Source organism: Musa acuminata, chromosome BXJ1-9 (genome assembly GCF_036884655.1).
Source record: "Musa acuminata AAA Group cultivar baxijiao chromosome BXJ1-9, Cavendish_Baxijiao_AAA, whole genome shotgun sequence".
Classification (NCBI taxonomy): Eukaryota; Viridiplantae; Streptophyta; class Magnoliopsida; order Zingiberales; family Musaceae; genus Musa; species Musa acuminata.
In genome coordinates, this window is record NC_088335.1 from 8412273 (window position 1) to 8435808 (window position 23536).

General features: G+C 39.4%; 2 protein-coding genes across 2 annotated transcripts; both read right to left on the minus strand.

The window, feature by feature from the left end:
- Window positions 1-5469: 5469 nt before the first annotated feature.
- On the minus strand, window positions 5470-15925 carry LOC135592988 (glycerophosphodiester phosphodiesterase GDPDL4-like). Its single transcript, XM_065082752.1, has 9 exons — window positions 15514-15925; window positions 13229-13522; window positions 10904-11019; window positions 10286-10787; window positions 10091-10129; window positions 9708-9995; window positions 6957-7096; window positions 6173-6653; window positions 5470-6007 (listed from the first exon to the last, which is right to left on the minus strand). Exons 1-9 carry the CDS (start codon window positions 15614-15616, stop codon window positions 5712-5714), a joined length of 2259 nt encoding a protein of 752 aa, XP_064938824.1. The 5' UTR covers window positions 15617-15925; the 3' UTR covers window positions 5470-5711.
- Window positions 15926-21932: 6007 nt separating this feature from the next.
- LOC103997737 (uncharacterized) lies at window positions 21933-23526 on the minus strand. Its single transcript, XM_009419044.3, has one exon. The coding sequence runs from the start codon at window positions 22615-22617 to the stop codon at window positions 22201-22203; it is 417 nt and encodes a 138-aa protein (XP_009417319.1). The 5' UTR covers window positions 22618-23526; the 3' UTR covers window positions 21933-22200.
- Between the last annotated feature and the right edge of the window lie 10 nt (window positions 23527-23536).

Consider the following 23536-nt stretch of genomic DNA (forward strand, 5'->3'; position numbering starts at 1 on the left):
GAGGAGGTTCCACCTTATTAGAGAGATCGTGACCCGAGGAGATGTAGCAGTGGAAAGAGTTCCATCCGAAGATAACATTGCAGATCCACTAACAAAGCCATTGTCTCAGATTGTCTTTGAGCGTCACAGGGGTCTGATGGGGATCAGACACATAGGTGATTGGCTTTAGGACAAGTGGGAGATTGCTAGTCATAAGTGCCCAGCAAGCCAATCACGTGAGTGATGACACATGTGACTTGATACAGAATCTTTTTGCTTATTATATTTTGGCGTATATCACTTTATAACTATTGCATAAATGCATATATATTGTGATGTCCTTGGATTTGTGCAATGGGAATCGGATCGTGATGAGATCACGATAATGAGATCGATTCACCTTTAAACACATATCCTAAATAATCCCGGTCATAGGTTACTCGAGAGGGACATCGTGATAACCGGATAGACTGGTGTGCTGTATACCCGTCCATATGATGGATGCAGCTGGTCTCATAGCTGCTCGTGTAGGGACACTAGGGATACAGTACAGGTGCTCATTGGAGAATGAGTTCACTGATTGATCCGCTTACGGAATGCTGGATGGTTGATGATGCCTTATTGTCAGACAACAATTCCGTAGTCCTAGTGGTGTATCTGGTTCTTAGACTTGAGACACCAAGGATGTCCTGTATGAGTGCTCCACTCTTTGATACCAGACTTATAGGTTTGGCTGTTCCCAGATCTAGTACAGCTGGTCATTGGGAGTGGTAGTCGACCTTACGAGGGCTATTGAGTGTCGATAGAGGATCATCCACTCTCGGTATCATGAGAGGAATATCCCATGTGTTCTTGCTCAGACAAATCCCTGGCCAGGGTCATTCGGGTTGAGAGAGAAAGAGTTCTCCGGGAGAATCCGATTAGAGCGAGACTCGAGTAGAAACCGTATGGGTCTGACAGCACCATGCTCGATATACGGTCTCTGGGATATTAGATGGATGAGGGACTATAGGTACATGGTAACTGAGGACAGATAGGTCCAATGGATTGGATTCCCCTGTATCGTCTGGGGACTACGGCGTAGTGGCCTAGTACTTCCGTAGTCGATGAGTCGAGTGAATTATTACAGAGATAATAATTCACTTAGTTAGAAGGAGTTCTGACAGGTATGACTCACGGCCAGCTCGATATTGGGCCTAGAGGGTCACACACATATGGTAGGCATTGCGATGAGTAGAGGTTCGGATATGAGATATCCGACGGAGCCCTTGTCTTATTGGATGCAGATCCAATACCCACTAGGGAAAGGACCCATTAGGGTTTTGACACGGGATCTCTATAAATAGGAGGGATTCACAGCCTCATAGGCTAGAGTCTTTGCTTGCCTTTCCTATTCTCCTCTCCCTCTCCATCTCAGAGTAGGCCTGGAGTTTTGAGGAGCATCGTCGCAACCCTGCTGTGTGGATCACCGCTAGAGAGGAGGACGCTTGACCTCCTTCACCCTCTCCTAAGGATCTGCAAGGAAACAGGGATATACGATCTCCCTAGGTAACACAATCTCTATACGCAGTTTTGTGTTTTGCGGATTTTTGCGCACCAATCTTCGCACGACGATGAACATCTTTTTGGGAATCGGGGATTTTTGTTTTCTTGTTCTTCCGATGCGCATATGATGTCGCCCCCCCTATGATTTCCCAACAATAATTCACTTAGCCAGAAAGATGATGGGAATAACTCACGACCAGCTTGATATTGAGTCTAGAGAGTCACACACATATGGTAGATGTTGCAACAAGTGAAGGTTCGGATATGAGATATCCGCTAGAGCTCCTATTTTATTGGATATCCAAATAAGCCCATAAATTATTGGATCATATGCATGATATTCAATAAGAGCCAACAAGATATTATTGGATAGAGATCCACTAATCTAAGAGGTTTGGGTAGTTGGATGGAGATCTAATACCTAATATGATAGTATCTATATATGTTAAGTTGACAATGAGCCTCTATAAATATGAGAGAATCAAAGGGTCATAGGCTAGGCTTCTTGGTTGCCACCTCCTATTCTCCTTAGATAGTAGGTGTGGAGATTTGGGTAGCGATTTGAGGAGCATCTTCGTAGCTCCTGCTATGTGGATCCTTGTTGAAGATGAGGACATTTGACCTCCTTCATCCTCTCCTATAGATCTACAGGATTTCAGGGATATATGATATCCCTAGGTAATACAACTATCTCACACCTGATTTTCAGTTTCGTGGGTCTTTGCACGACAACGAACACCTTCTTAAAAAATTTAAGATTTTATTTTATGTTTTTTCACTACGTATGTGATGTTGCCCCTAGATTTTTCTATAATTTTTATTTGACTATATATGAAGAAAACATCCATGAAGGTTAGCAATTCATGATCGAAGATCAAATCAACCAATTAACTAATTGGTTGATTCAAGGAAGAAGAGGGAAACTATCTTTCAAACATACATTGTTGAGATCAGTAATTATCGCACATTCTTCATTTTTTATTATTTTTCTTGATAATAACCATATTAGCAAGCCATTTTCGATAGTGAATCTCATGGATAAAGTTGATGTACAAGAGTTTATTAACTTTCTCCTCAACTACAATCTATTGATTTAAAGCAAATCTACGGGGCTTATGATAGATTGCCTTATGTTCCATGCTAATGTTGAGTTGATGTTGTGTTACATCTATATCGATCCCGGGCATATCACTAGAAGACAATGCAAATACTTCTAAATTCAAGTGCAAGAAGTTGATTAGTTATTTCTTCTCTCAAGTTCATGTAGATCATACTTTAATTATATGATCTAATTATTTAGGATTCAATGGGATTTCTTCAAAAGGTTCTTCGGCCACTGGGTGTGAGTTCACCAGTAATGGCCCCTTGCTACTTTCTTTGGCAAAATAACTGATGTCAAATAACACTATCTTGATTTCTTAGAGTCGTTCTTTATCTCCCCCACTCTTAAGTTAGTCAATAACTTCAGGATCATATAATAGGTTGACACAATGGACCATATACAGTTGAGGATAGGTCGCTTGATGATGGCATTGTAAGCTGATTAAATATCAATCATAAAAAATTTAGTATTCACCATCTTTGAACAACAGTTAGATCCTAAGGTCATATACAAATTTGTGATCCCTATTAGGGTGTTTGAGTCCTCAGTAAACTTAGTGAGGGTGGAGGAAATGAGTTGCAGATCCTTAGCTGATAGGTCAATTTTTTTAAAAATAATATAGTAGAGTATGTTTATGGAGCTTCTCGTATCAATCAAGATCCTCTTTACAAGTATATCATCATGTTTATGGTTTAGATGCTTAGCCCCCTCTTTTCTTAATATGATAGGATGATCTTTATTGGGATGAACCCTTTTTTATTATGGTTCTATTATAGACATCTAACATACAAAGTATGAAGCCTAAAGAATCGATTCTTTGCTTATATTTTTAGTGATCGTAATTATGAATTTACCATTGGCTACTTTTCTTACTTTATTTCTTTATGAATATCCTCCAATGATCCATTTTATTAAAGTAGTCTCCGACCTTGGTTGGGTGGTCGATTAAATAAACGATCGACCCATACAAAAATTATAGTTTCAATGAAGGAATTGGGTTTTGGGCCAATATACCGGAGTGCACATTCGGTAATACTTGAGCCTGAGCCGAGCAAGAATCAATTGCTAGGCTAAAAACGAGAATTGGTGGTCAAATGGAGGCTAGGATTGACGAAGCAGATGTTGCTAGTGGTGCTTGTTCGGTAAGTTGAGGAAGGTAGAGAGCAACAATTTAGGCTATTATAGTTAAAACATACATTTGTTGGACTAGGGTATAAAATGTCTCTGCATGAATAATCATGATTGCAAGAGCTATGAGAGACAACTAGGTAAAGGTCAAGTTTTGGAAATACCATCAAAAAATCTTAGGGTCGGATATGGGGAGAGGATTCGGACCGATCGACAACTCTAATTGCCCTTGGTTTAGGATTATTAAAATTGAGAGATTTGGCAAGGGATCATTCGAGATTGTCAGACTCAGTTCGTTTGGGTTTGAAGGATTGTGATCCTCAAGATTTATTCGAGATGGACTTACGAGATTTTCTTATTCTCTTTCTAACGTTAATCTATTATAATAAATTTTGATTATTCAAGTTGGAAATTAACTGAGAAATAACTTGGTTCTTTTTTGAGCCAACTTCAAAGTGAAACTCTCCGAGCTTGATATATGAATCCTACAAAAATTACGTCAAGAGTATTTACAATAATATTTCTCCGAAGTAATCTAGTTAGAACCGCCTAGGAGGTTGTTACACAACTTGTACAGTAACAGAAGCCTAAGAACCGATTATAACAGTCCTTTGCTGATGTTGAGGTCACTTAAATGGCTCTCCTATTACAGCTAGGTGACTGTGGAGATGAGGTGTCAGACCATAGAGCGAGAGTGCTGACATGTCATATTAATGGATCATTGTCACCCTAACACGTAGCATGTTTAGGAGTTACTAAATACCGATGACTATTCACAACTCACTGTTGCTTACAGTCATTTATTCCTTAAAACGTCTGTGTCAACGACCATGAAGAACCCGAGAAAGCTTCATCTGACATTACTGCAGGAGCACACCCAGGGATGGGCTTGACGTATCCGGCTTATTCTTGGATGGACAAAGTCCACCATGGAGTTCTTTCATTGATCATGAGGGAGCTATACGACTGGGGTGTATCGTCGTGAAGCCAAGTGTAACCACGGCGGCGTGATGTAGCTGGATTTGGTTGTTTTGGGGGAGGGGGAATCAATCCTTGAGACACGGGACTGGATCTCAGTGGATGTCGCCTTGCGACTGCTTGCTTCAATCACAGTTCAAAGTGCTTTTCTTTGCCAAATGGCTTGTTCTTGGCACCAAGATGATGCTGGAACTGGAAACTGCTTGTGGATACTCGTATCAAAGACTCCATGTACCTGCAATAACTTAGAAGTTATTTCCTTAAGGAGTCCTCCATGTCCATGCAATGCTTGAACTCTCGTCACAAGGTGCCACACTACATGAGACCCCTGGGCCTTCAAGCTTCTGCAAGATGGAATCCTTCTTCATAACCCTTTTCTTTCATTTGAGCAAGAGTGGGAATGGAAACAAAAAGAGGAGGGTGCAGAATGAGCAGGTGCGCTGGTTCTGATTCATATATGGTAGGAGAAACTTGTAATGCCAGTTCTGAATCTTTGCAAGCTTTGCTTTAGCTTGATCGATGCACCAATGGCGCTGGGCTTCCGATTGGACTTCGACGAATGAGATCGCTGGTTGCTGTGTGCTTGATGGTTTCGACGACAAATAGGGAGCTCTCTCCCTGCAGTCTTGTGTGGAGGTTTGTCAAGTATCTGGACTCTTCCTAACCTTTGCCTCAAATCACCACACAAAATCCCAAACAAAACATATCTCATCGCACAAATGACAAGTAACATGAGATAAAAAAGAACAGCAGCAGCAACTGCAACAAAAGAGTTTATAATCGACTGTGTACAACACTACCACACTTGAAATGATTACACGGATCTGATGCTGCACAGAAAAATAGAGTAGAATGAACAGAATCAAGTCAAAAAGAATAATAGCAAAGGAACCGGAATAATCATATTAGTAGCAGCATGCTCGCTCGGCGATGGCTTATCCTCCAACATAGATTTCCATTTCAATCACCTGAAGTTGACTCAGACAAGCAGGAGAAATCCACATATCATCATCAGTGGAACTAAAATTGAAGCAGGGGATCGCTGCCCGCTTGAAGGCTTCGCAGAAGGTGATGCAGTTCCCCCGGAAGCAGGGGCCACAGCCTTCGGCGTAGCAGGTGGCAAGGGAGGCTCTACTACATCGGAGACATCCAGGGGTGGTATCGGAGCTAGGGCGGGTGGCAATGAGTCTGAGGTCATTAGCGATATCAGCCCACCGGCTGGAACAGCTTGCATATAGTTTGGCATGCTGTTTCCCAAATTTCTACATGAGTTCCCTGCACCATACAGAGCACCATCAAGATTCAATACTAAATGACACTTAAGGCATAACAGGCCAGCTGAGAGTGAAATCATCAAGGTTAGGTTAGTGTATATATGATCATCACGTCATGATAAAGAACAAGGGATGAACATGAGCAAAAGGGATACTGGATCCATACTTTTGTAACGACGAGCTGTCTCTGGGAAGTCTGTAATGATCCCATCCACTCCAGCTCCAAGAACATGTGCATTGATCTCGACAGTTGCATCTGAGAAGAAGTCCCATGGTTGGGATACAAACTCATTCTGAAACACATAGACATACACATCAATACCAGCATCATGAAACTTGGAGACCAGATCCGTTTCGCCTGTAGTGAACAGACGAGTTGCAGGATAAATGGATTCTTTGTCAAGGGCCACAGCATTAGCAAACGTTTTGATATCCTCTACTGATGAAGCAACAGCGTCACGGATGTGCTGTTCAATTTTGTAGACAAGCTTGTATTTCGTTAGCTGCTTGAACTTCACCAGAACAGAGCTGTCTGTGGATTGAATCATAACTTCTAAAGCAGTCTTGTTGTAACCTGCATCATTTACGGCAGAAATGACAGAATCCACTACACTAAATCCTAATTGCTCCGCCATAAATGCTGCATTCTGTACCCAAAGAAAGCAACAAATGCTTGATAAGTGCATAGTCAGTCTGTGGTTGACATAGACACTAATTCCATCTAAAGTACTATTGTTATCAAGCACTGACAAATAAAAGCTAATAGCATTCTTTGTGGGGAATTGTAGTTATCAACCCTGAGATCTGCCTTAATCAAGCACTGACAAATAAAAGCTAATAGCATTCTTTGTGGGCAATTAAGATGTTACGTACCTTGCAGTGATGTCTTATATATTCAGATATTAGCTGAAACCTTGACAGTATTTATCTATGACTACTGTAATACTCACCTCTACACTAATCAAGACTCCGGACAGAGGCTTGCCTTTTGCAAACAATAAAAAATCAGATAATCGCATAAAGCTTCCACTATTTTTATATAGTGGGTTCCGCACCAAACCATACAGTGACTCTGGCTGTGAAATTGTTGCTGCAACATGCAAAAGGCAAGTTATTTCATGTTACAGTTCTGGAAGAAACAAAGGAACAATGTTGTGCTTCATCTTACAAAAAGAAATTATAGTAATAATTAAAAGAAGGAAACAGGAGCCTCAAATGGAAAGATACAGGCAGCCATATGAACCATGCTACAGCCAGAGGTAAAAGCACAAGGAAAAAGAAAGGAGAAATTCAAAAGGCTGAAAAAACTTGAACATACTTCTCACGAAAAACTATGCTTCTCACCTTAGATAAACTATAATGGCTTTCAGAAATAAGGTTCAAAGTCCTAGCTCCACTAGAATACATCTTTGACGACATAAAAGAGCACATCTCTTACCAATGAGGCTACTTGGATCAAGACAGTAGAAAGTTTAGCCTTATACTAAGTGTTTGGATGGTACAAGCTCATACATTAATTTTTTTTTTCTTCATTATTTTTACAAGACAATATATAGATTAATCAGGCTACTTGATGAACAGTAGAAAGTTTAGCCTTATACTAAGTGTTTGGATGGTACAAGCTCATACATTCATTTTTTTTTTCTTCATTATTTTTCCAAGAAGACAATATATAGATTAATCATATATTCAACTTTATTGCCACATACAAGTCCATAAAAATATCTTGGACAAGCTAAATATTGGAAATTGACAGCTAGCACCTCTTTGTATTCTTTTTATTGAAAAACTGGTGTAGATCTCAAAGCAATGAGCAGCCAAGCAGATGTTCATGGCATTTTATAATTCAGAAGAAGCAGATAAGATACAACAAATAATGAAAATATAGTCCATCACAATATTTTTTGTTGACTGAACAGATCAGAGAAGATGGATTTACCAACGTTTCTTGCTTTAAAAGTCTCTTGTTCCCCTATTCAAATATCACCTAAGAAATGTTTATGGAAAGCTTGACCACAATTGAAATGACAAAACTGGCATAACTTGAGAAACTAATGAACATATGGATCAGAACAACAAACCCAAACTACTACAAGGATCTTTTACAGGATATCAAAATGAAGGTTGAGCATTTAAATGAAAATCAATCCTGATTTTGCTGTTTTCTGCAATTAATGAGTATTATATTATTGCATCTAGCAAACCATTAATAAACTATATAGCTATAATTCTCTGTTACAAAGTTTTAAATATGAGCTTTGGTTTCCATTTCATAGAGAGACATAGGTTTGATAAAAGGGTTGTCCACCCCTGATTCAAGGCATTTTAATATCCACTCTATAAAAGATGGCTCTACAGGTGACACACCCTTATCATGGATGTGTATACAATACTAAAAAAAACTACACTGCACATAATTATGGATATATGAATTAGTTGTTTGGTGTAAAAAGTCATCTTAACCCTAAAAGAAAATAGGTCTTGCATAATTCTAGTTCAATCCGGAACTTGCGCTCAATTGGGGGAAGAAACAAAATTCAAGTTAAGGGTTGTGAATCATGTTGCTCTTGATAAAATTACACATTAGTAAAGATGGGAAACATGAAAGCATGTTTTACGTACATGAATTCATAATTATTGAATTTGCACTCTTGCTTCAAGATGAAAATTTGAATACGAAGAGAATTATCAGAACAATGGAAAATAGATTCTTAATTTCAGCTTCATGCACACCGAAGCTCAAGAATTTAATTTTTTTAAAAAATATATATTCTTAATTTGGTCCATGGAAAATATACCATAAAATAAGATTTATTTCTGGATGCTCATTCCATTGAATTTAAGTTCTTCTAGGTAATATTTTTGACTTCTTGGGGATTGGTGCAACCCTAAACTATAAAAATAACAAAGTAGGCATGTTTCGATAATTCATATAATAAAAATTTGAACATAATTGCTGTAAACTATTGCACCAATTATGAAGCAAAATCTTTTGATATATTCTTTTTGATAATTGAGCATATTTTTTGAATGCTGAGCAGCAACTGCAGACATGGTCAAAAAACAAAAACAATTTTGGATTTTGTTTTCGATAATGCATTCAAAGAACACAAAGGCTAAGCCGGAAAACAGTTGCAACTTGCAACTTAGAACAGCATTTGTGTCATCAGGTTTGCTTGATTCTTAAATTGAAGTAACAATGAACTTTAGATACAACACTTGCATATCATGAAAGATGAACAACCAAAATATCAGGTGCATGAAATTCATAACAATTTGTTCAAGCTAATGTTAAGTGAACTTGATGGTGTTATTAAGGCTTTGAAACTGACAGGTCAGTATCATGGAAATTTTTTAGCTGCTATTCCACTTAAAGTTGACTTCTAATCTTGCACTGCCTTTATTGTCTGGATATAAACTTCCACTCTCACTTAATCACTCTCCTTATAAAATTAACATATACAGAACGAATTACTAGTAACTGCATGTTCTTTTTCCTTGTTTCTTCCCCTTTATCCTTTGGGATATTATGCAGTCCATAAATGTAAGAGAGACATTTTCTTTTCCAAATATTTGATTCGCATCAAGGTCACCTGTAATGCTGGTTTTCCTAAAAAATTTAAGTTATCATATTATTTGAACTCTTAAAATTTAAAGTTACAGTTAATATACAGATAAAGCAGGAAGAGATATCAACTTACGCTTCAGATTTTTCTGAATTTCATCCAATGTGAGATTGAAGGTGAATATGCCAGCAGTTTTCTTAATTTGAGGTACAACAGAAATTTGGGATCTAAAGGGTGAGTTTGTGACTGTAGTGTCTTCTATAAGGTCGATAGAACTCATGCATATGAGAAATCCATCTCGTGTAACTTGAACAGGACAATCAATAACATCTGCACCATCATCAACTGCTTTCTGATAAGCCAGATCAGTACAGTCCGCATAATCTCCACTGGCTCCATTGTGTGAGATGATTAATGGTTTTCCTGAAGCACAAACGGAAAATAAGAAGATCAAGAAGACCCATTTTAATTGCCAACTGTATCTAAGGCAAATATAGCCCAGAGGTAAGTCAGCATACCATGATCAATGCTGCTTTTGTTTAACTGAGAAAAACAACCTGCAACAAGAAATAACCATGCCAATAAATAGATACAAGAAATTCTCATCCGTAAGTAGTTTGTGTATCTATTCCAGTGGGGAGAAAGCAGCTGATTATCTGTAAGGCAATGCCAAATTGATTATATCCTCAGGTGAAAGGCAAGAGAAAATTTACCTATTGCCACCGATGGAGTTACAGGAAAGTCCGTCACTACCCCATCAACTGAGAAGAAACCATTATCAATAAAAGAGAGACACTCAGCCAGTGGATCATAGCTATAGTTGTAGCTAAAAGGGTAATCATTTGCAAAATCCGCTGCATAAACCTCCAGCCCAGCTTTTTGAGCATCGGTGACAATAGATGTGTAGGGCAGCAGATAATTGTCAGATTTAGTTGGCCAAATGTAATTCTTTGGAACAAGAATTCCTGAAGCAAACGTCTTAATAAATGTGAGATTATTCAACAGCAAACCATATGTTTGGTTCGTAGATGGATCTGTAGTGTCCTTGCCGAGAAACCGAAAAATGAGCTTTGTCTTCGTGTTCCTAAATCTTGGTGCTATGCCACTAAGGAAAGCCAACTCTGGGGAGGACAGATAGTTCACAATGACACGCTTTGATACAGAAAGTACATAGTTTCTCATGCTCAAATTATGCTGCCTATAGAAAATATCATGCTGCAAAAGGAAGAGTAATGATCAAAGAAGTTAGATGGAGATAACTAATAGGAAATTTTGAGATCAATAAGTATTGAAAGGGCAAACATATGCAACCCACGTTTAAGTAGGTTTACCTGTATATTCAACCAAAGAGCACCAGGCTTAATTTGTGTCTTCACATCATCAACAGAGAGTATGGGAGATTCACTGGAGTCAAATGCGCTTGTTCGAGAATAAATTGCTTGTGTTACTGCTCAAGATGGAAAGAAAAAATATATATATTATATATTATGTATATACAAAAGCACATTTATATAAAGGTATACATCTGCAAGTACCTGTATTATCTAATAAGCATGTGTGCATGTTTATCGACACGTACAGATTTTTGGGAAAACAGAGTATAACAGTTTAATAAAATAAACTTTTTCTTCTGAATATTGTTTACAAAACCTGAAGGGTGTTTACACAAAAATTCAGAAGTAGATAATTTATACCCAGATTCCAAACTTTCCATAAATTTTATTGAAATGCAAAAGAGTTAAGGGCACATGGATATTTAATACTGTTCTTTATGGAATGAGAATCACACATTTTAAATTAACCCAGGCTTTGATTCTTTGAAGATGTCTCCATGGAATTCAGGGGGACAATCAGAATTTTTTGAACTTCTCCCATGAGCTCCTCGACATGGTTCCCTATGCTCAAGTGAGTGATACATTTGGTGGCACTGGCTAAACAAAAAATTCATCATCAATTTTATATGTGACTCAGCTCCTTAGGGTGGTTAAAAAGTCCAAGTTTAAATGCATGATCTAGCTATCTCATATCTTTTTATTGTTCTCTAAATTACTACAGTAGCAAATTTACATGTGCACCCAATGCCTCACAAACACAGAATCTAAAGCTCATGGGCTGTAAGGCGGTCCTGGATGGCGATTGAAGTGCACAAGATTTCATCGGGACAAAATACAAAGGCCAAAAGTTGAGAAGACACATCATTTGGCACGTCAAAGATGAATGAAGCAACTAATAACCACTCAAACCTGTTCAGGATGTATACACTGTAGGTATATATTGGGTTCAATTTGTGTTCCAGAGTTGTAGTCGAAGTGGAATGGTCTTATAAAATGATGGCCAGATGGTTTTGTGTGTGAATGGAGTTTAAGAGAATAAGAGATTGCAGTATGGTGCTTTTCTCCTTGGGTTTCTTCCCTGTATTCTCTTATTTGCCAATCTCTCCTTCACTTTTATATTATGTGCTCTTAATCCAAGGTTCTTTGTACATTAAATCAGATCTGTTGACAACACTTACTCAATTCTGCAGCATATACTCTTGCTGGATCACATTAGATGCTACAATCTATTGCGTAATAGGGAAATGGAGTAATTGATCCACTAGGTATATTTAGATGGAGATCACTGTAATATTAATAAATAAGTTGGTTAAATTTTAGTTTAATATTACAGACAAAGTTACATATTCCCCATCACTTTTCAAGTGCTGCACTTCTCTTGCTCCTATAAACCTAAAGAAAAGTTGGTTGGTTAACAATTCATAAGAGAAATGTAAATTCAAATACAAGAAGGGAAAAAAAATCACTAAAAACATACAGGGAGACTAAAAAAGATTTATAGCACAAGAAAGATGAACAAGGTATCAATGGAAAACCACAACACAGGCAGCACACTATTAATACAACTTATATGAGTTTGAAGATAGATTCCTTGTTGATCAGACCAAGATGATATAGTGATGAACATTAAAGGGCACACTGATTAAGTTGCATATGAGAATTTGGTGATTGGCAAAACTAGTTACTGTAAGCAGTTGATTTTTTCATCATATCACAATGTAGATTGAACATTGCGAAAAAATATTAACAAGAAATTACATGCGAACATGATTTTCATCTTTGCTTATGTTGTTTTTCCATTAAATTCCTCTTGGTGCAAGGATCCATTTCTCTTCCCATGGCAGTATATAAGATTCCCAACAGAATGAAGGGTCGCCCAAATAGTCTTGTTAAAAGTCTATATTTCAAGATTGAAAGAAAAAGAAAAGGCAGAGTTTAGTTTCCTATTTATAATGTTATTCTTTCCATCTCCTCTAATATGATGCTTCCTTTTATACTTTACTATCTACTCTTAAACTCCTATCTCCCTCTTAGTTCTTATATAATCTGTTACACAAGTTTTAGATTGTTTGTTTTTATTGACATTAAAATTTACCTGTTTGGCAATATTTAATGAAGCTCTGCAGCATGTCCTGTTGTCAGAACCCAGAACCCTATTTATACTATTACAAGTATTAATTACTGGTACTGGAATGGAGCCAACCAGGAAAACAGAATGTAATTATTGTTAAGATAAGGCAAGATAGCAATTTTGCAAGCTTTTCATTGCACTGCACAATTGTCAGGATATCAAGTGCTAAAAGCAGCATATTTTTTACTTACCGATAACCTGTGCTAATTCATTTTTGTCGTAGTCCACGGAGAACCAGCCAGATGTAGGAACACCATTAACCATGTAGGATTTCTTCCCTTGAGGATAGTAATATTGGATATTAGTGCAGTTGTTTAAATCTATGTCTGGAAGACAAATCCCAACAAGATCTTTTGTCAATCGCACATCACACCATAAAGTTGTATCACTTGAACTGAATAATGATACAGATCTATAGGCATTGTAACTGGAATCAGCAAACAATCCTGAAAAGCCTCCTTTAGCTATTATTGCAGGGGCATTGCCTGTAATATCAAAAAGAATTGTAGCTTTCAGCACAATGCAGAGAATTTAAACGTGTAGAGCATGATAGATAAAATTGTAAGTCAATGTCTTCTAATAAAAGAACTGTAGGTTGTATACTTGGAGAAAATAAGCAAGGTAAACAAATCACAGATAACATAATTCCATCATCAGCCATGAAAGCAAGAAAGCTGAGTAAACAAAAAATCTAAAACTAAACCTGATACCATAAGCAGTTTTTTCGGAATGCACCTTGTCATATAAAAACAATTAACTTCCAAAAGTTAATTTCAAAGGGAATGATGCAGAACAGTCCAAGAAAGACATCATACTTATGCACCCATGTTCAGCCCTATGGACCCTCCTCGAATTCCTAGCCAAAGTCATTTTCTCCAAAATAGTGTCTTGGGTTTCAACTTTCGGCAGGTGCATTTCCTATTTCATAATGTACTCGACCCTCTTCTTTTTTAACCATTGACTCCAGACTGAAGGCAACATCCTCATTATTTTGGTCTTCCAAACTTAATTCCTTAGTATCCATGCATTATCTCATACACTTTTCAATACGATTAAATAATCATGCCAACCATATGCAACCAAATGTTACAAATTAGACAAATCAGCAGAAATTTATTAGATTCCCATATTAAACTTGCGGAATCACGGAGATCAGGAGGTTGTTGATAATGGTGCATATTATATGTACAATGTCTTCAAATTGCCAAAGCATGCGAATGAAACGATTTATCTATAAAATGTCTTTTTGTTGGTTCAGACCCTGCAGAGTCCTAGTAAAGATTGTGCTGAGTTTTCTAAATCTTTCTGAAGTAAATCTTTTGCATAAGGGAATAAATTTCAAATGCAGACCTCGTCATTATGCTTTATGGTAAGTGTAATGGGCTTGAATGTATTCACATTTAAAACTGATAACTTCTCCAAACAATCCAGGCACACATCTCCATCACACTACAAAAAATCTTAGGCTCACAGCCAACTGTTTAACCAGCTTATGTAAAAAAAGGTATCAAGAAATTTGGTAGCTGCATAATGCTGTTTCTTCAAAATAATTTCATGCTGAGTGAAAATCTCTTCAGATCCAACCTCCCAAACACACAACATATGGACCGATTTCTCATCAAAGCACATGAGCATACATCTTTCTTTACTTTAATATGGAGATCATGCTTGTCCATAATACAACAATGAAAGAACTATTAGCAGCCAAGATGCCATAAAGCAGCACACTTACCAGCAGTCAGGTGGTTATCAATTGAAATGCCACAATAATTTACCTCAAGAAGTCATAAATATGTCCATAGATCTTAAGCTAATAACATAACCTTCTAAAATCTTGATTAACAACTTGAAAAATGAAAATAACCCAGAATAATTGCACATTATTAAACAATGTTTTCAAGTCCAAAAACAGCATCAGGCTGTCCACAAGTTTTTAGATCTCCGAAGGAATCCAAATTTTTAGATCTCCCTTAAATTTCTAAAAGAAACCTCGGATTGAACTCGCTACATATATATATAAAAACAGATCACAAGATTCACATGAAATCGATACTTCTGAGAGCAAAACCAAGTAGACATCGTGAACGGAACTCAACAACGACAAAAGATGTAAATCCAAGCTACCAGTAGCTGCCTACAAGAAGAAAAGCGAGAGGATCCGCCTTGTTTCAATTAAAAAAGAAAAAGATGAATACGTTTCAAGAAAGACATTGAAGCAAAAACAGAGCTTTAATTTTCTTTTTCTAGGAAAGGATATTTGACATGGATGGCAACAAAAATCCTCCCTGAAATCTGCCCACTGGAATCAAGTACACCGAGGAACTCAAGAAACCAGATCACAAAAACCCCACCTTTTTAGCATAGAAGAACCAAGAAAGAAAGAGGAGTAAAGATCACCACTCGAGAGAACCTCATCACAAAAAACCCTCCTTTATTTACCAAGAACCAAGGAGAAAGAAAGAGGAAGATAGAGTACCACTCAAGGTCAGCCATTTTTGAGCGGTGGTGAGGCCCAACTGCAACAAGAGGCAGGCCACGAAGAAGGAGGAGATGCCCCCTCCAGAGCTGCTCCTCCCCATTGCCCTCAGCAAGAAAAAATATAACTCCAGATCGCACCCACGCGCCCTCGACGGAGCCTGAAGAGATCGAGCTCAAGCTGTCCTCTGCTCCGCAACACAAGAACCAAGAACTGGAACAACGCGCAAGGTGGAAGGAGGAACCAGAGACCGAGCAGCGGCAGCCTATGCCCGCAGAGCGAGTTTTGTAATGTATATCATTGTAGGCTAAGAGAATCTCGGTTCTCGAAGAAAGTTTCAACCTTTTCCCTATTTTCTAACTTGTATATATTAGCTAATCTCCATTTCTTGACCACAGTCGAAACCTTTTTCTTCCCTTATTATATATATCGACCCATAAATGTTTTGATGGTGAGTTTACGGCTCCTTGTTGAGCTCTTGAGCGGCTTCTGCGGCGGCTGAAACCATCTCATTGTTGGTATAGGGTTGTGGTAACCATCGACACTGTAGTGTGTTGTGCAGCACAAGATTTATATTGTTGATGATGCTTCCGCAAACACGGCCAAGTCTAATGAAGTCCTCTGATGAAAGGAGAGAGATGCAGGTTTTATGCCCGCCTGTTCATTTTCTGTGGGCAGCCTGTAGCTTCCGAGCAAGATTTGAAACAGTGCAAGTGTGTATTTGGCACTGCATTCAGCTACTTGTCTCATAAATTTACTTCAATGTATAATTGCTGTACGATCAGCTACTGTTCTTGGTTGAATTAGACTAATTCGAGGTCAACCACTGTTCGATAAAAGAGGCAGCAATCAACCTGCACAATCTATGGAGTATATCTAAACTCCGTTGCTTTGGAGATTCACCTTTATTTGAGCCAGCCAGTTGTTTGCAGCACTGATTTCTACAGAAACTTCATGTAGTTGATCTATTCCTGTCTGGAGAGTGTTGTTGATTGGATCCATGCATCTTCCTTGACCAGAACTTGTTTCTCTAGATTTGTCACGAGCAGTAGAACTCGTGCATCCCATAATTAAGGATTGCAAAAAAGGAGGTGTCTCGCCCTCAAAAGAACAGTAACTATCAACCACTTTTTTTAGCTACGGGGTGGATTGTCACTGCTTTTTATGGCCGTTGACTCAGGAAAAGAAGATACTGATCTGTCTTCTTAAGTTAATTAAACACCCCCAATTATATAATAAATGTCAACCAACGACTCTCAGGTGGATAATAATAATAATAAATAAAAATAAATAAATAAATATCAAATACGAGTGAGTCGATTTTGAGATTAAAGAATTATTCTATTTTCCTAATTATGAATAGCGGGGCAGCGCAAGCAAGGCTGTAACGCATCCAAGGTTACGCGGTGATCGTATGGATCGCCATGCGCTCGATACGATGGCAAAGAGGTCCCCCACATGGGTCGGTCCCATGGAAAGCCATCTCAGGATCACGAAAAAGCCTTCCCCACCGTTCACCGCGTCATCCATCGCCTTCGCTCTCTCATGGACAGTGGGGCCCACGCGGTACCGGTCCCATCATGGGCTCGGGTGTCCCGCTCGGCAAGTGGGTAAGTATACAAAAGCGGGTCGAAGGTAAGGCCACGGATCGGTGACGCTAACGAATACTCGGCGAGCCGAGCCGTGTTGCGGGATCGGCGTGGGACCGTAACCTCTGCGCCAGTCACGAGCGAGGGGACGCGTACTGAAATGTCTTATATACCCCTTCCGTCACCGTTGGGCTGAACGGTACACGTGTCGGGACGCGAGTGGAGGGAGGGAGCCTCAGACGAAACACTGACGGCGACGGCGCACTAAATGCCCCACAGACATCTCTGACGCGACGCTCTCTCTTTCTCGCGGCGCATCACATGCCACCATGCGCCGCTCACTGGTGTGCGTACGCGAGCGCAACACTCTCTCTCGCTTTCTTCTCTCTCGACAATGGCACTCTTCGAATGGGAACTCACAATAATAGCACGGTGTTGTGTACATGGATCGCATGGGTTGTTCTCCGGACAGATGGGACCCACGGAAACTGGTTGCCCAGTGGTGACATTAATTTCCTCAGTTTAATCCTTGGTGGATGCACATGGCGTGTCAACAGATACATCCAAGCATCGGCATGATGGACGGGCCATCGGGAACCTTCTTCAGCTGTACCAGCTATATGGCACTGAGACCTCTCTTTCTTGTACGTGTTATCTTCCCTTTTCTTTTAATTCCTCTGAACGAGCAAGCAGTGCAGGAGGAAGAACCCTTCGTGAAGTTGCTCATCCGCGTGAGAGTCCGATGGTGTCTTAGAGATCAACATCAGTCCGCTTGCGCCCAGCTGTGCAGCACTGGAACATGACGAGGCATTAGATAGATTCCAGGAGGATGAAAGGAGACCGTGGAGTTTCCATGTCGCTCAAACCCATAACCTTTTGGGGTCTGACATGATTCAAGTGCGTGAACAACGCCACAGTCTTCCGTATCCCATTAGGAAGAAGGAGTGGTCCCCACTGCATAATAATAATAATGTTCACCATATCCAAAGTTGCACCTACCGGTGCACCGAGGGGGTGTGAGAAAGGAAGAAGACGGTGGGTTGGGTGGCTGGCGTCACATGGAGCAGCCTCCCTCTGTCGTCCAAGTGGGCAGCTCCGTGTGGGTCCCAACCCGGAAGGCTTAGCTGGCCTCCTGTCCTCGCGATGCGGGTTGGCGTGGGAAGAAGACGCTGGCGCTCGACGAAATGGTGGCGAGGTTTCGGGCAACCATTCTTCGAGCTGTTTCACACCATGTGTCTGCGTGTCATGGTATACACAAGCGTTCTGTCGAACACCTTGCATGCCACAGAAAGAAACAAAATGGGAGAAGAGAAATGGCAACATGACATTGAAACATCCCGATAAAAGATAATATGGATGCACATCAAAGAGGGTGCTCTGTATCGAGAATAAATACCTTCTCACAAGGCACCATCTACATGTCATAAATATAAAAAGGAGTAATAAATGTATACTCTAAAATATATCTTTTACGGATAAGAAAGATTCGACGAACTTACATACTCCTTAAGTATTGATGATTTTCAACTTCATTCAGATCTTAAATCGGTTAAAAACTTCATCTTTAGTTCTTAAAAGATAAGTATAGTAGAATTTGGAGAAATCTTCATGTCACAAAGTAATAACTTCTACCTCTAGCTTATACCCTATTAGAATCATAAATATCACTATAGATTAATTCAAGTTTTTGAGTGTCTCTAAATTAAATATGTTTAAAGGGTTTTCTAAGTTATTTAGATTAAACACAAATCTCACGTTTAGATTCAAATTTAGAGTTAAATTTTAGAATCAAATCAAGATAAGACATTATTTGAATTGATCTAAAGTTGAGACGATAAGTCTCCTATGACAAATATCACGAGATTCAAAATTTAAGACAATAGAGGATGATAATTCATATTTGTTGATTAAAGGAGTGATTAAAAAGTCCTTGGGATATAAAATATTTTTCTACAAACATATCTCCTTTCGAGATTACAATTTTTTTGCTTTCAAAACTATTCTATATCCTAACTATATAAAGAGAGATCTACTGATTAGATTTTGTCTAATATCTAATACATTTTGAAGTATAAGTGTCTTTCCTTAAAGTAAGCTTGAGGGTAATACATCCAGTTCCCAATACATTCGCAGATGCACCACCATTCCCCATGGTTACATATCCTCCATTTAAGATCTAGTAAGAGAAAAATCATTCTTGATTAGTACAAATATAAATATTTACACATGAATCTAGTCACTATTCAGAATCATCATAGTTAGATTCACAATTAGGATAAAGGAAATATATCTGAAAGAGGAATTTGATGGTTTAGCGTCAGTCACATTTACTTAAGTTTTAGGCTTAAAGAGAGTCATTATTTGTGTAAATCATCTTTTTCTTCTTTCAGTAGAAGTAGGATGGAGTAAGAAGATCGTCTCAATTGTAAATGTAGAAGAAGTTATGTTTTCTTGGCTTCTTATTCCCTTTGAGTTTGAAGGAATACCTTAGTTGGATTTAGGGTTAGGGATATAATTTAGATTAAGATTTGAATACCTTAGTTTAAACCAAGGTCAGTCGTATCGTACCGTATCGATGTTTCGACCCGGGCTCGGTACCGATACGGTACGGTATACCGCTTGATACGCCCAGGTATACCGAGCATTGTAGCATTGCTACAGTGTTACAGTGCGTACTGATACAGGACGGTCCGCGTACCGCTGGCCTGTCGGACCGGTACGTACCGCCCGTACGGTATGATTCGATATAATAGACCTTGGTTTAAACCCTTTACCTTTAGGTTTGAAGTTTTTACCTTTAAGATTAAAGTTATGATATTGATTCTGGTTTGAGTTTCTATGATTTTGAAAATGGTTTTGGGAATCAGCCATTGACTTAGCTCATATTTGATTTTCTTAAAACTTTTTTTTGGTCGATATTGATATAATATTTTAATACCTTAAATAATAGATTTAGGAGCTTAAGTAGTTTGAGATCTCATAATCTCTTGATCAAATTTGGACCAAAAAGAAGGAAGTTTATCTAAATAGACAAGAGATCTAATATAATTTAGAAAAGATAGTTCTAATTCTATAAATATTTGATGGATCAACTTTTGAAATGTATGAAGGCTAAATGATCCATTATTTTGAAGTTGTTAAAATAAAAAAAAACAATGAAGCAATGGATACATTTGGAATATCTAAAAGATGTATCTTCTCAAGTTTATCAAATTTTCTTAGCAATTTCATATTTACTATAATTTTCATAAATTTATTAGATTGTTAAAAATTTATGCATTTCATGGATTTAGAAGGAGGAGTAATTTCCAAATCAGGCCTATAGTTAATTGTTCAAGCCACTTGACAAGCTTAATCTCATTAAATTTCTTAAGTCTACATGGAATTTAGGATGAAACCTAAAAAAACAAATAGATTTGTAATATTTATAAAATAAAAATTGAAAATCCTTATGGTTACAATTCTTGATTTAATGGAGTAAAAAGTAAGTTGAATAGATTTTTTGTTTCATTCTTTAAAATATTTATTTATTCGCAAAGAGATCTCACAGACAATTTTGATAATAATCTAACATAAAATAAATGTAAATGTAATCATATCACAAATAACAAATATTATTTATCGAATTATATATAATAAAATTTAAATTTAAATTATAATTTAATATAATTTCGTGCCTTTTTTTTTCTCTCATAATTTTAATAGTCACGACAGCACGTAATTGCCATGTGTCATACATACCTAAACCTACACCCAAATCTCACTCATCAACACCAGACAGATACATGCAAATGGCCAATCTCACTTCTTCATCTTTCTGCAACACTTCATCGACGAGAGTAAAGAAGTCTTTCCACAACTGGAAATTTGAGTTTCAACTTTATTTTGCATATTGAACTTGATAGTTAGTTCGGGTGATTGGGGCTTACGATTACAATGGCGATGTAGTCCTCGTTGATCCATCTGTTCTTTTATCAGAAAGCACTCCATGACGATGCAAAGGCAGAGCATGACGATGAAGATGGGGATGGAGATGACGCGGCTGCCAGAATCATCGACGAGGGCACCCAAGACGAAGAGGAGATCGAATGGTATTGAGGCGGGACAATATCTACATCGAGCTCAGCTGTCGTATTGATTCAAAATGCAGTCAAAACTTTGCAAGCTGTTATGCGTTAGCTTCCGGACTATAGAATCAAGTCGTTTTCGTAATATATTTCTTTCTCCATCTGTTTGTTTTCTGTGGGTAGATGGAAGCTTGGTGGTCAATCGCGGCGGCAGTGGTGGAACGTCTCTATGCTTGAGAAATAAGCAATAATGGCTTTTGCTGCGACAGAGTCCACTGATACGCCGACTGCTCGAATCTATTAAACCATGGCCGGCGATGATATCCAATTTGTGATTCGGGATACTCCATTCTATTGCAATGAATATTTAGAAACTATGGCCGCTACGCAGCAGAAGCAAGAGAGATCATAGAAAACAGGGTGTCCTGTGAAACAGGAACAAGAAATAGTGATCGTGCCATCACTGGTCATCTGTCACAGTCCATGTTGTGCGTGGTGTCCTCTCTCGAATCATGTTAGAAGCCGCTGCTGCTTCTCCTCAAAGTATTGTATCGGTGTTTACGGACGTCTCGGGCTCTCTGAGACATCCAGATCGAGGTTAGCTTATCTTTTACTGGAGCACTTGAGAGCCTCATCAGATTCAAACCAAGATGTTGGTGCTGATCAGGAAAAGTAATCTACGGAAGCAAAAGGTCGAAGAAGAGTGTTGCAAACATGCATGCATGCAGGTGCAGGGGAGGCGAACTGTTCCAAGGCAAAGCTCTGTCAAAGTATATGGCATTTTGGTGGATGTAAAGCCAACTTTCTTATAATTATCACTAAAAAATGAAGGCCAATTTCCTTACGGAAACAACAAGAACTCAGTTGTATTTGTTCCCTTTTAAGCGACTGTCACTGTTACCTGCATGAATCAACGATTTATTGGATCATCCGAAGACATGATTCCGGATGATAGAAACAAAAAAAGGACACCGACACTGCAAGACTTGGTTTCGAACTCTCGAGTATGAGGAGGTTGGTAGGGGATTGATTCATGCCACAAGCTTTGCCGTCTCCCTCTCCACCGCCCGCTTGAGGAAGCTGCCTTCCTCCACCACCATCTGCACCGGCAGGAACCCCAGCCCGCTCGCCACCGCCATCAGCACCTCCCTCATCTCAGCCCGGAACTCCTCCAACTCCACCGTCCCATTGCCGTCGCGATCGAACCGACCGAAGAGGCCGAGGTGGAGTTGCAGGAGCTCGTCGCGGCTCGGCCCCGTTTCGTCCACGCCGAAATGGGTCTCCCGCACCCGCAGGCTCATCAGCTCCTTCGCCATCTCTGCGTACGTGAGCCGGCCGTCGTGGTCCATGTCGAGGCTCGCGAACCGTTCCTCCACCGACCCGTTGAAGGCGCCTTCGTCCTCCACGAACTCGCGAATGGTCGACCCGTCCAACATTTCCACGCTCATCTTCGCTTTACCTAAGCAAACACGCACTTAGCGGTCGAAGAAGCACTCGAGAGTACGAGAGGAAGAACTCGGAATGCTTTGGAGAATGAGTGGGAGCTGCTGTGGGTTATATACACGAGCAGAGGCGGAGACTCTCCACACGATCGAACTGTGACTCCATGGTTACTGTGGGCCGCAAGCGTGTTGTTTTCGACCGTCGCCGCTGCAGTCAAAGCACTACGACGTCAAACGGTCAGAAACCATGCGTTGTTCACTACCCCCGTGTTGACTTCGTTGACCTTCCAGTTGAGGCGGGGACGACTAGAAGGCCTCGAGCCCATTGATAGCCCAGCCCAACAAAGGCGTCGTTACAGCCCATTTCGAGCTTTCCAAGTGAAGATGTGAGCTCTGCTACAGCGGAATCATTCATCCACCTTAAGAATATGCATGCAAGGCTTGCAGCATCTGGGAATCTGGAGGCCCCAACACACCACCTTATCTGCCAACCCCATCGACGAACAGTGTTGTTAGGTTCGAGAAACTTGATGTCCTACATAACATGAAAAGGATGAATACAGAAGCAGGAGGTTGGGAGGCAAGCAGCAGCATGGTGGATTTATGACAAAAAGATAGCAATCAGTATCAGCGCCTGTCTGACAACATCTTTGGTGCTCCACAATCCGATCCCATAATGATGTCCAATTTCTATTGGCAATCACTGAAAAGAGAAAAAGAATAATAGAAGCAGAGCCATGCTTCCATCCCCCGACCCAAATGCCAGTCCAAAGAATGGGTCAGAGAGCTGGTATTCTCTCTTTAATCTTTAGTCTTCTTCTGGGAAGTGACTCTCACGTTCTCTCCGATACTGCTCTCGATAAATCCATGTTGTTTCATCATGTTCCTCTTGTCTCTTCTTGGGTTCCGAGCTATCACAACGGAA